This window comes from Plodia interpunctella, chromosome 6 (assembly GCF_027563975.2).
Source record: "Plodia interpunctella isolate USDA-ARS_2022_Savannah chromosome 6, ilPloInte3.2, whole genome shotgun sequence".
NCBI lineage: Eukaryota > Metazoa > Arthropoda > Insecta > Lepidoptera > Pyralidae > Plodia > Plodia interpunctella.
The window spans coordinates 7,575,379-7,589,009 of record NC_071299.1 but is presented as its reverse complement, the minus strand read 5'-3'; the positions used below and the strand labels follow the sequence as shown (position 1 = coordinate 7,589,009).

Genomic DNA, 13,631 nt, shown 5'->3' with positions numbered 1-13,631 from the left:
CAACATGATATAATAAATGTTACGAAAATGTTAAATATCGTACAATTTCTTCCTAATTAATAAATAAATATAAATATAATCGTCTAGTAAAAAAACTGAAACGATTTTCATCAAAAATAACTAAGAATATTTGGACAGATACCTAACACATTAAAAAATGCGCACTTAAACTAATCGACTGGGCGCTACGAAATAAGACATTACTATTTAGCATCATATGCTTATAACACCGTCGATTTTGCTTCAAGTGATGAAAAAGTGTATCAAAAGTACGGATAAATAAAACAAATACCTCAAAAACACAAACGATACACGTCTGTCTGTAATGTTATCTTCGAAGTAATCCAATAAATGTCCAATACGGATCTCGAGACGTAGCGTAGGGCCGATGGCGAATTTCCCGCCTAAAAAATATATTTATTTCTGAGGAAAAGGTACGAGTCGATCAAATGTAACTTGCGCTGGGTTAAATAACCAAACAGAATCAATGAAACTCCGTGAAGACATTAATTTTGGACCAATAGCTTTCTGGGGATTTGAGCTAATAAGGCATATTTTCTTGTGTAGTAAGAAGCTTATCTTTCTTCACTTTTCCCTTGCAATACATACTAAGTTACGCATTAGGTAGAGTACTACTTACCGTTTACTTTTTCTTGGAGGTAATCAAATAATTTATATTATATTACATGTACACACAGTTACACTAGTTTCAAATAACATTCAAATTATGAAAACTTTATTTAGAAGCAAGAAAGTTTTGACCTGGATCAAAATTCTTCTATGAATCATGTTAAAATGGAACCCAACTTGCCAGATACTCGATATCATATTCAATATACCTACATTTACAAAATACGAAGCCACTGAGAGTAGAAACTTGATTTTTTGGGTTATTTCTGCCCAGCAGTGAGACACATCAAAAGGCAAATATAATAAACAAGGTTAATTCTAGGTGATAATAGGGGTTTAAAATATCCACCACTACGAAAATGTAATGTTCATGTTAGCGAAACAGATGGTAAAAGTTCGTCCATAATAAATAATAATGATTTAATTTTGTGGTGGGCAACATTATTATAAAAACACCAGTAAATCATTCAAACGGACGCTGATTAATAGGTTAAGTCAAAACCGCTCGACGTTGGATTTTTTTCCGACATAATATTAATAACGGGGTGAATGTATAAACTTTTAAATCAAGCAAAAATATGTTGCCAAGAAAACTATAAACTGGGATAGGGATTATCATAAAATGCACTTCTTTTATAACAAGTGACCAACGAAGATGTAAGAAAGTATAATATTCTATTCGAATAGAGGTTGGAAGATGAGTAATCCCACAAGCAGTCGGGAAAAGCTAGTAAATTAGCTGTTACTACTTATATATTTGTTTAATTAAACCAGATATTTAAAAATGTACAAATATTAAATCATTAAATTAATTAAATTAACAAATATCCGGTACTATAATTACAAATAAACAGAATAATTAGTTGAACTAAGATGGCAGTGACAGTATTCGAATATCGTTTTATTCGGGCTTTACAGAAAGAACATTGAGGAACGAAATCGATTTAATAATTGTAACATATTATCAAACAAAACAGGTAAGTTCTTATTAAGTAGCATAGGCGAGTACTAAGAAAGGAATCTTGTCGCTGAGGCAGAGGGGATTTGAAGACTTTTCGTCCTAAAAGCCCTTCGGCAGGAGATTTCGGGGTGGTTTCACAAATCTTCTCAGATTGTTCTGAAAACATTTGTAGATAAAATGTCTAAACATAAACCTTAAGGTGTTGGATGTAAACTAAACTTGTCTGCAGTTTCTACATACACAAAGCTTTATCTATGGTTTTTTTGGCATAAGTCTAAAATTATATCTGCTAAGATAGTTATATATCAAAAATTACCAATCATGCGTGGGTTACCATGGAAAATATGTTATTGATAACGATAGACTCATATTTGTTGTTGAACAATATTTTTACCATTCACAACGTATACAGAAACTTGATTCAATTCTAGTTCCTCGAACATAGTTCGATGTGGAATGTACTATGCATCGGATTGCATCGCACACGTATCTCAAGCACGTACCGAGCTGCATAAATGACCTAGTTGAGATCTGTAAATTGCATGCCGCGCGATCTCGTACGTATTTTGGCTTCACCTATCAACTTCAGTAAATTAATAAAAAATGCCAATTAACAAATAACTTTTGTCGTGTATAAAACGCTTATATACGTTACGCATATACACAAACTTACATGTTTAATGTAGTCTCGATTTCATTCAGGGATGTATTGCCACGAAGCCTGGGATCCGCTTAAAAGCTAAACTTTGATGAAAATTCGGCTATAATTCAGCGACCAGCTATTTGTGTGACATCTCAACTATCTTTGGGAAAACTTTAGTTACCTATCAGCTGTAATACTCCTATTTACAATACAGTAGTACTTTATTGAACAAATTAATTACATAGTATACATACATACCCTGACATATAATGATTTAGATGATTTGTGCAAAAAGCGACCTTTTCGCTGTAAGCAATTTCTTCCAGGCAACCTTTTGGGAAATTACTTATTTAAGTAATAATAATAACTGTACAATGTTTTTCCTTCTTCATTATGGTATAAGTACCAGCGTGTTAAGTTTTGCTTTTCCGTTTCATACTACATCTACCACGCAATCAAATTCATTTATATCATTATATGGCTAACCCCACAATAGGGTAAGTTCATAGAGGCGGTAAGATTGCCAGTCATGACACAGTAATGGCGTCTACACAAATAGTATATTTGTTCGCTTGACACGCCTTTAGCTTGTGTGGAAGAATTATTGTTAACAGGAAATTAATTTGTGAGAATGCTCATAACGTCTGTGGCATGGAACGATTTTTTTGGATTGGTAATTGAGAAAGTCATTGTAGGTGATTCCTAGGGCATTTATACCGCCGTTACTCGTGCAATGGCAGGATTGAATATTATGACTACAAGGTTTGGGAATGACATTTATTACCCTATTTTTTTTATTAAGTCATTCTTTATAATAATAACGTAACCATACTCTACAAATATCCACACTAATATTATTAATTCGAAAGGCTTGTCTGTCTATCTGTCTACTCCGCTTTTGCAGGGAAATTCACGCGGACGAGGTCGCGGGTTAAAGCTAGTTATATAAGTGGCTAATACGATAATAATAAATTGTTTTAAAAAAGGTTGGAAATGGATCAAAATGTCAAATACTCTATTTTTTATTTCGAATTTGAGGAAAATAAAATTCCTAATAGTATTTCTAAAATATTTTTACATTTATAGAATAAGTAACCAATTCTAATCACAATTTTAATCCTCATCCTTACACAACAAATTCCTTTGCCGCATCTGTCTGTCAATCTGATAAACTCAAAAACTAGTGCACGTATTTTTCATGCGGTATTCACCAATAGATTCCTGAGGAAAATTTCGATTATTTTATACTTTGAAAAAAAATATTTCTTTTAAACAAACTTCTATCGTATTATCGTCGTAACGTCTTTATACGCGACACGTCTTCATTATCAGTTCTGTCAAAAAGTGACATAGAAACAAATCACCAACTATTTAGCCCGAATTAATGCAGTTACATTGTCACCGAAATAATTTGGCTGCTAATGAAATGTCATGTTTGTATTTGTGGAACGCAAGTGGTACATCTAACGCCACAACGGATGCTCTTATATCATCAACCTACACAATTAGGGAAAACGATAAACTCAATTATTTTATGTTATATCATATAGGTACGATCTAGTGGAGGGAGATCCTAATATAAGCCACTCCATAACTTCCCTGTGATGTCGCACGAGGTGACTAAGGGATGCTTTGACAGCTAAGAGGCAACAACAGCATACCGGTTTATGTCATACAGAGTTATGTCAAGCCAAGGAGTTGATGGTCATAAAATGAGGGCAAAACCCTCAAAATTTAAAGGATATTTTTATATTGACCACGGGCTTTGCATGTTACATTACAGCCGCGAATAAACAACACTTTTTAAAATCATAAAAAAAATTATTGACTACAAATTAAATTTTCTAGCATTTATTTTCATCATTTCCAGTAATAATCGTCAGGAATTTAATGTGAAGTAATGTAATAAATATATTTATTTGACATTTAATCGAAGACTAATAAACTACGAGGGGAAATAACTTTACTACTTACAGTACAATTTTATGGTTTAACAACATATTTTTATTGAATTCACAGAAGTGTGAAATGTGCTCGTTAAATTTTAACGCGGAGTATCATTAGCTGTTAAACCAGGCGTAAAGCGCTTAGCTCTCTCATTGTAGTTTTGAAGTGTTAAAAGATATAACTTAAAGCACCTAGGCGCACCAAAATCAACATATATATATAATTAATACATGTATATATGTTGAATGCGCGAGTGTCGATAACGTTAAAAAAAACAATCGACAAACATGCATTCGTCTATCATGATTCGATATAGGGTTGTTTCTGCCTATTTTCTTTGATTGCATTCTTTTCCTAGTACTTGGTTTTGTTTAGTGTTTTTAAAACTTTTGCGCTTCGAACATACATAAAATAAAATAGGTTCGTTAGTACGAATCATTTTTCTTTATTTATGGGACTTAGTAGTCCCATTAAAAAAATGTATGTAATTATATCAGATGATAATCAAGTAGAGTGAACTGAAGTCTGTTTCTGTTGATTTATTTCCTTCTCTGTCATCTAAGCGTTTCCCGGTTACTTCCGCGGTCATGGAGCATTCGACCAGGGTCCACTCCTACTTTACTATAAGATTATCCAAAATAAACAAATTTATTATTGTTATGTTTCTCTTTCGGAATTCACATTCATGGTTTCGATCACCTTATTCTACAATATCACGACTCAATAGCTATTTACAAATGTAATTAAAACTTATAACATACCTGATTGATAGTTTCCTGGCCGTTTATCTTAATCTCGACCGACAGTCGGTAATACGTTTCAGTTTACCAATTACTTAAACCGAGTTTCTAACAATTCAGACAAGACGATATTGATTTCTCGTTTGTTTGAATACTTTATTTTGATCTGCATTGGAGCATTGACATGTGACTATTACTGTTGAACATAAATTATTTGTCTTATTGTTGTGCATGTGTACTTACACCGATGATTAATGATAAAAAAAAATTACAGTCACAGAAATAGTATTTATTTTATTTACTAAGATTATCAGCATAATTACATTATACATTAAGAAATGAGAACTTATGGAGTAGACAACGTTAAAAAGTCTAAACTCAAAGGACTCATGTCTTGATTAGTTGTAAGGCAGTATTGAGATTAAATACCGATAGGTGTCTTTCGCCTTTGAGAAGAATCTAAACTAGAAAGCCCTTTCCCTTGATTGACTTTAACAATCATGGGAGGAGAATCTGCTAGTACATTATATTTATTTTTTCTCCCAGACCAGTTTATGTACATGTTTCCTTAGATCATATCCACTTTTTCGTTTCTAAGATACAGAAATAATTATTGGATGCAAAAAATAATCATAAGATTTATATAAAAGTCTTTGGCGCACTACTAAGTATTTCAAAGCGTCTACGTCACTCTTGGAAGTCTTCCCCAAAGTGGCCTTCTAAGAGCATTATTTGGCGCGACGTATTTCCTCGAGTGAATACGAAGTTTTACACTTCAAAGTAAACCGCTGTCACTGAATTTTGGGTAATGTTAGCCAAATAGAAGTGCATTGATGCGTTATTATATCACCCTCTTACATAAGTAAATGTTCTAAGTTACGTTACAAGAATAGCTAAGTGGATATAAAGTAACTAGATAGTATCCAGATGGATAGAAACATCAGTAATTCATTCCAAAGCATTTTCAATGCTAGACAACGTCATGAGTACTATGTCTGAACCAATCACATATAGTCCGACAACCATAGTTCTTTCTCCAAATCTTTATACTGAAATGAAACGCGGGTATAAAAGCCAACAACCACGTGAAATGGAACGGTTCAGTAGCTCTACGCAGGGCAAGCAGGATAATATTACAGCTTTTTTTTCTAATTTAGTAGTCCATATCGTGCGCAAATATATGATTCACCCGGTATCCGCGTGGTTTCGTCTGGCACATGTATGCTTTCAAAAAGACTTTTTTGTTTGATTCAACCGTTTGACCGCACAAAGTAAATAAATTATTAACCTACCAAATATTTTCATCACCAACATGCGATGTTCTTGTCTATCCATTCTTTCAATCAGTCCTATCAGCCCAATATCATATACCTCATACGAGTCGATTTTTTTTATCTCAGGTTCACCTACGAGTAAGGTTACCCTGCGTAGAACTCTATGCAACGGTAATCTCGACGAATTTGCAATAAATTTGGATAGCTTTATGTATTGTTGACTGTACACATTCTAAGAAAATTAAATGGATGTGAATGCAGCTTCAATAAATTTAAAACAGTTTAGTTTATTTTAAATAATTATAACACAATATGAATATTTTTGAAATTTTTAAAGCAATTCAAAAAATCATTCCTGTCATTGACCACGCTTTTATGATTGGAAAAAAAAATTATTAGCATATATTGAAAGTATCAAGTCTGCTAAGCCCTGAACGTATCTACAATTCTTATATGCATTCCTTTGAATCGTATCTCGGTCGGTGATGTTCAGCCAATGTGTTTCATTAAAACGAGTGTATTGGAGAAATAACAAAAGTACATTAGAAGTGGAATATCTGAAAGTAGACCGTGCGAAGTAGAGACGAAAAAGTAGGAAATCGGACCCTGGGCTCCGACACTCAAGGGCTGAAAGATGAGAGAGATATAGGTATGAAAACCGCAAAAAAATGTACATATAGAATGTTACTAGTTCCATTGATTTGTTGTAACACGTTATTTATGTAGGTAATTACTATTTTCAGACTCGTCAGTTTCTGGCGTTTAAAATTCCAGAAGTGTTATAGGATAAACATGTTTTCAGCTGAAACAGGTCACTAGTCACGTTTGCGGGTTATTTTTATTTTGGGTAAATTCTGTTTCAATCAACATCGCCTTACTCTGTAAATAAACTCTAAGTCGGTAGTCATAAAGTTGTTATAACCGCAAAAAGTATAAATTATGTGTTTCATAATCCACTTTAGGGCATCGTAAAACGACCTTCAAAAATATGCCACCTAGTGCTTCCTGAAGTATTCCAGAAACACTTTTTCGATATTTATACAACAACCAAGATTGAGAAAATATTTACTGATAAATCTATCCACACTAATATGTTAAAATAGTGTATTGTATAATAAAATTCACCACGCAATTTATTTGTTTGCAGCAAGGGTACCATAACCTTGGTCTTCACTGTATATATTTATTTTCACCATGACTTTTGTGCTAAATGACACAAACATCATAGAACGGCTGTCGTATTTAGAAATAAATTTATCGGGTAAGAAATAAGGTCTAAGATGCCTCGTCTTAGACTACTGTTCTCTAAAAACGTGTAATGAGTTCCAGTGCAGTAAAACAGAAGATCTCGAGCAGATTGTTAGGGCCATTCATACTTCATTCCGCATGCAGGCTGCCCCTTGAGTGTACTTGCACAAAACATTGAAGGTAGAATATAAACCTTATGTTGTAATCCTAAAACATAAATTACTTTTTATAAATCCTACTTCCACCCATATCCAAATTGTGAAAGTGTGTTTGACATCATTTCCTAATTGAGGTGCTTTTGGTATGATATATGCTTGGGGAATTGGAGAGTGAGATAGGGGAATTTTTTCATTGATTTCATGTCTCACTAGTTCTTCCGTTGAACTAGTGGGTATGTCAGTAACTTTCATTGTTATTTCATTTCCTAAATAAAAATCAGGAAGTGATTCAAAAATATTGTTTAGGTAGTTGAAAATGAATGAGTTGAGAATGAAAATGTTCGCTTCATTTAGTTGTGTCAATTTTCTTTATCAGGTCTTATCACTTACGTACGTAATTGACAGAACCAAATATATTGAAACTCTTAAGCCGCTCATATGTTTATACTTTCCATGTTTACATACATTTCCTCAGGCGTAACCGTTAGGGATGTCTTCGCATAAGAAGTCTTTTATACTGCATTCACTGGTGAGAGGGAATCTTTAAAAACAATTTGCCTGTCACACTTTTCCTTGGAATAAAAACGTTTGCAGAAAATGAGGGCTTATTTTATGTCAGAGCCGGGAAAATGACCTTACCGTTATGTCGAGATGCCGTAATAAAATAGTATGTTTGCGGTATGTAAAGGTTATTTTTATGACCATGTCAAACGCGCGTTAGAATAAACAAGTAATAATAGTTAACTACTAGATTGATTGAAATAAAATCTAAAAAAGATTTTGAAATAAATTACGTTTTGCCTTATCTTACGTGTGATTAAATTACTTAAAATAAATTTTAAGCCAACTATTTTATAATTTTCTTACTCTAATTTATAACCTTAGAAAATAAAACAAATTACAAATAAAATAAATTACCGCTGACCAATAACAATTTCAACTCAATTATCATCTGGTGATAAAGGTTCAAATAATTCGAATTTAGGACGGTCCATTTTAATAGGTTTGTCCTTATTGAAACATTTTCCGAACCCTCGACGAAAATGTCAACATCGTCTAGTGAGAGCTTAATACTCGAAACAGCCCCAGTAATTGTCTCCCTAGGGTCGCAATCTGGTGTATAGCTAGTCTGAGAAAATATGAAATACTTAGGCTCTAGGCAAGTAAAGTGATGCCAAGAAAAGTCGCCAGATATATCTATCGTAAAAGTAAAGTGATGCCAAAAAAAGCCGCCAGATATGTCGACAAATTTTCTATGTAGATAAAATCGAAAACATGTTAAAATAGGAGAAAATATATGATAATTATAATAATAATTGTACTTATTTAAGTTTACTTTTAAGTAAATATCTTTATAAAGAGCTTGTTACATGAAGTCTTTTTACATCACAATCGCTTTTATACGGGACCAAAAGGCAAGTTAACGAGTAACGCCGATCGCACGAGTCGTGTTTTCAACTTCATAATTTTCCCAACTGGACGTGGAATAAAAAATATACATGACCCCGTACATCATTTGTGGGCGCGCGCCTATAAATAGTGGTACATTCTAATCATAGCATATCTGTTATATCTATACTTTTTGTTATTTATATACGTGGGAACAACATAGAAAACGTAACCTGAAAGATGTAATGTGTTAGTAAACAGGATGCGTAATGTAGGTAATGTGTTTGAGGTCGCGAGGATGCGTATCAATCAGGTGACACCAAATCTATCTTCCGCGATTCAATCAATCACTGCTAAATATTACATACGTTAAAGTTACTCTTTATAAATGGAATGGTTAGACTTAGAAGAATCTATCTCTCATCTGAACATTTTCCCGGTTTCTTCCGCCGCTAAAGAGCGTCGGAGCCCAGGGTACTCATCCTACTTTTTCTCCTGCATTTACGCTACTTGTACGGTCTTGGTCAACCTTAGTTTTAAACAGTGAAAAACTCTTCAATTTTCTAGATCATTGTCGGTAAAAATGTTGGTGCATTCCTTTATAGTATTTCCACGATAAAAATATCCTCAATTTGACATTAGGTGATTTGAAATTAAGGTGCAAACCGTTGCGGAATTTGCGGAAAACCGTAATATTCAAAACTTCGTATTAGTGCAATAATAGTAATAAAATCTTTGCGGAATGTACTAATTATATGATAACTATAAAATATTACTATAATATTTAATTATTCTAGAAGAGAGAAATAAATAATTCTTATTACCGACAAACCGACATGTCGTGCATGAACGAACTTCAACCGTTGGTAATTAGCCAATTTACAATGTCAATATAATGTCGTGAGCGACAATGAAAGTGATTTCGGATTTAATTGACACATAAACAATGATTACGTGCTGCTTTACATGGTTATATATCATTATCCAACCTTATTAGACTGAGGAAGTAATCAGTTGTAACGAATTCTAGTTATTATCCCGAGTAATTATGCTGATGCTACTTTTGTTTATTATACATGATATACTATAAAATTGTTTTTGGCAAAGAACTCTTATTTGATGGCCTTCAATAGGACCACTCCATAACCTGCCCTTGACGTCGTATACCAGCCGACATAGCTAGCTCATAGGCAACAATAACATTCACAGGAGGGTTGTAATAAGTAAAGGGACCGGTAGTAAATTACAGTAACTGCACGAAGCTAAAAGGGAGAGTCCGCATTGAATAAAAATGTTTTTAAATGCAAAAAAGGTAACAACTGTTACTTGATTCGTGTTCACGAAAAATTTCTGGTTTACTTTCTTCATAACTAAAAATACTCTAGCGACCTTGTGACAGAATATATATTTGGCTAAAAATATTAGATGTACATTGTCCCAGAACATTCATCAAATTTTATGCGTAACTGTGACAAGGAGTGTTAAAGCATATGGTTGGACGCTATTATGGAAGATTAGCTATGCTCAGAAAGTTTCTAGGGGAAAATTCGGTATAAAACCATAAATAGTGATAGTCTGAAAATGCCGGCATCTGATAAGTTCGGCTATAGTGTGTAGCCAGCATTACGTCTGAAAGTGTAATGACGTATAGAAAAAGTAGTAAGTTTTATTGCTTTATTTTTACCTCAATATCTTTCGTCAAAGGATCTCATCTTTATATAAAAGGAACATAAAGTGTTCCTGTATAAATCTCTTTTGCGATAGATTTTGAACCTTAAAAAAACCGTTCGTATAAATTTATATTCATGACAAAAGTATTCGTACAAATAAAGACAAAACAAATACTAGAGAAACGTTATTTGCTACGAAAATAGAAATAGATCACAATAGTAATCCGTATTTTATTCGTGTAGCAGACACGTACTTGCCTACTTACGAGATTAGCCTAACCGAACATACAACAAACATTTTATAAGTAAAGCTCATATTTGTAATAAAATAAAATGTAAATAATGGTGTCGCTAAACATATAAATAAAAAAACGTTAAAGCGTACTTTAAGCTAGAATATGTTTTCTCTCTTTCTGTCAATGTCAAATATTCTAAAATGTGTTGTGACAAATTATACTTCATATTTTTTATGAATAACAGAATAGGATAGAAAAACAAAAGATAATACGCAACCGTTTTACATTTTGAACCTATAATTTCGAATCATAACATCGGAGCCAATATTAATTGTATTTTATGGTGATAGCTTGACCTGTCTGGGGAGATTGACCTTCGAAAGTTAAATAAATTTATTGAACGATAAATATTATAAGTTAAAAGTCGATTACATCGCAAATTTGAATATTAGAATATTTATTATTATAAAAAATACCTACTAATCCATATACCTACGTCCATATACGATATACATCCATATACGATAACTATTCATAATCAGGGAATACTTATAAAGAAACGTCCTTGAATTACTCGGAAAAAGAAATTATTTGAAGTACCTATTTCTTTTTTTTACTTGTGGATCTATTTTCCATACATGTCCACTAATATTCATAAATGCGAAAGTTTTCAAGAATCAGCATAGTTGTACATTTAGGTGGCAGTATTAGTTATTACTAATACTGATGTCGGATTTTTCTCACGTCACCATTGCTCATTACATACTTACGCGACAAACAACGAAAAATGATACTTAGTTAATTAAAATTTGGTACTTACACCGAAACAGCTTAGAAGATAAGTAGATAACTTTTAACCCGAAATTCCCACAAGAGCTAGCCGTAGATAGAGTTTTGTAAACTCTAAACATCATCAGAAACGATTATATAAAGACAACATTCGAAGCAGATTAAAGTATGTCTTATAGAAAACTCTGTTTTCTTTTAATTTCAGAGACACGATGCTGTCGATAGGCAATAACAGTGTTCGTATATTTTTGTGTATTGTAATATTACGTGGTTGAAGTAATTTTGCATCATGTTTTTCATGTAGTTTGAAAAGTATTGAATAAATTAAGTAAAGTTAAAGTACAAAGTAAGATCTGTATAAAATGGAAATACGTGAAAAGCTATACATAACTTGGAAAGCTATGTATTTTGTCATTAGATAATTGGGGATTAGATATAAAACGAGTAATCTATAAGTAAAAATATAAAAAAATAACGTTATAATATCCGTCCATAGACAATGCGCGTGGGAATTATTCAACCAAAGCCAATCAGTATGGAACTTATAATTAAGGTTAAATTAAATTGCTCCTTGTTGAGCATTGCAATCGAAACTAATTACGAATAATCAATCGCAATAACTCAAAGACGTCTATGTAATTGTTAAATTGTACATCAATCCGACTCTAAACGGCGAGATGATCCTAACTATTAAATTTTGCTTGGAACTCTGCCAGTACGGAACAGAAGCGTCACTATATTAATTGAACTTCCCTTAGTTTGATGCTTCAAATTAGAAAAGTTTACAATTCATCTCATTGCCAATTAAATTTCGGGGACGTTTTTAATTATTTTGCCGTAAAATTTTATAAAGTTCTATTTTTGGCTATAAACCTAATATTGAAAATTATTTTTCAGATTGAATAAAAAATGTTATCAATCACGCAAAACTTTTTACATCAAATTATATAAACCTTCCAAAAAGGACAAGCCTAAAAACCAAGTCATATAAATGTATATGAATTTCAGACGGACAATTTTCGTTTAAAGCCTTTTCAGTGACGATGCTTCCTACGAATTAACGCTCTAGCATTCATGTGAATCAACATGTCGGATTATGTTAAGCTTTTGATTAAAACTTTTCTAATAACCTATTTTATTATGTAAGATATTCAGTTATTTTTATGAAGGAAAATAAGTATGTAACTTTTATATGAAGTAAGTCTGAAGATAGAAATGTGAAAGAGATTTTTGGAATGGGATGAATAATTTTTGTTCGTAGTCTAAAGAAGTTTCTATATTCCACTTCGATTTGTTATTCCTTTATTCGAAGCTTCATGTTCAGTCATATCTTGCTGTACGTATAAATATTACGGTCTTCATCACACATATTCTAAAAAAAATCTAAAATTGTCGAAATTGTCGTCATAATTTCTAAACTTACCGAACATTAGCCAAGGTGTGGCGGCGACTCTTAAGGTATCTGCCATGGTACTTCTGCAGCTCGCCGATGCTCCCTTGCTCGGCCTGCATCTTGCCGTGCGTCGGCGCCGGAGCCGGCGCTGCCTCCTCGGCGCCCGAGGATGGGGTGCCAACCGCGCTGGAGCCACGCTTACGCAAGTTCTTCGACTTCCTAGCCGCTGCCGATATACATATCTTCACCGAAGACGGACTACCAAAACTACGCTTCTTTCCTGAACTCCTAGTAGACGCTGTATATGCCGTGTCAGTACTTTTAGTGCTCTTATAGGAAGGTGTTTTTGTGACGTCAGTAGCGTCCTCTAGAGGCCAATCGGAGTCGTCTTCTTCCTCGATGCCCGGCAAAGGCGACTGTTGACCGATTGGACGAGGCGAGCTTATCACTGGCTCCGGGGCGACTGCAAACAAGCAATAGGAACGTTCAGCAAACACGAGGACGCGGTAAACGCAATATTTCAATGTTGGTGAGTGATAAAAATAGCTTTGCC

The 13,631-nt window shown here is 33.4% G+C and overlaps 1 protein-coding gene across 3 annotated transcripts in view; it reads right to left on the bottom strand.

Annotated features, from left to right (window-relative positions):
* Positions 1–13,631, bottom strand: part of dnc (dunce) — a 334,918-nt gene that overhangs the window by 248,661 nt on the left and 72,626 nt on the right. For 2 of the 3 annotated variants that reach the window (XM_053746313.2, XM_053746314.2), the window contains exon 3: positions 13,109–13,541. The exons of the other annotated variant lie outside the window; for it this stretch is intronic. In XM_053746313.2, coding sequence (XP_053602288.1) covers positions 13,109–13,197 — 89 coding nt within the window. In that variant the 5' untranslated portion in view covers positions 13,198–13,541. The remainder of the gene's footprint in view (positions 1–13,108; positions 13,542–13,631) is intronic. 3 annotated transcript variants of the gene reach the window in all.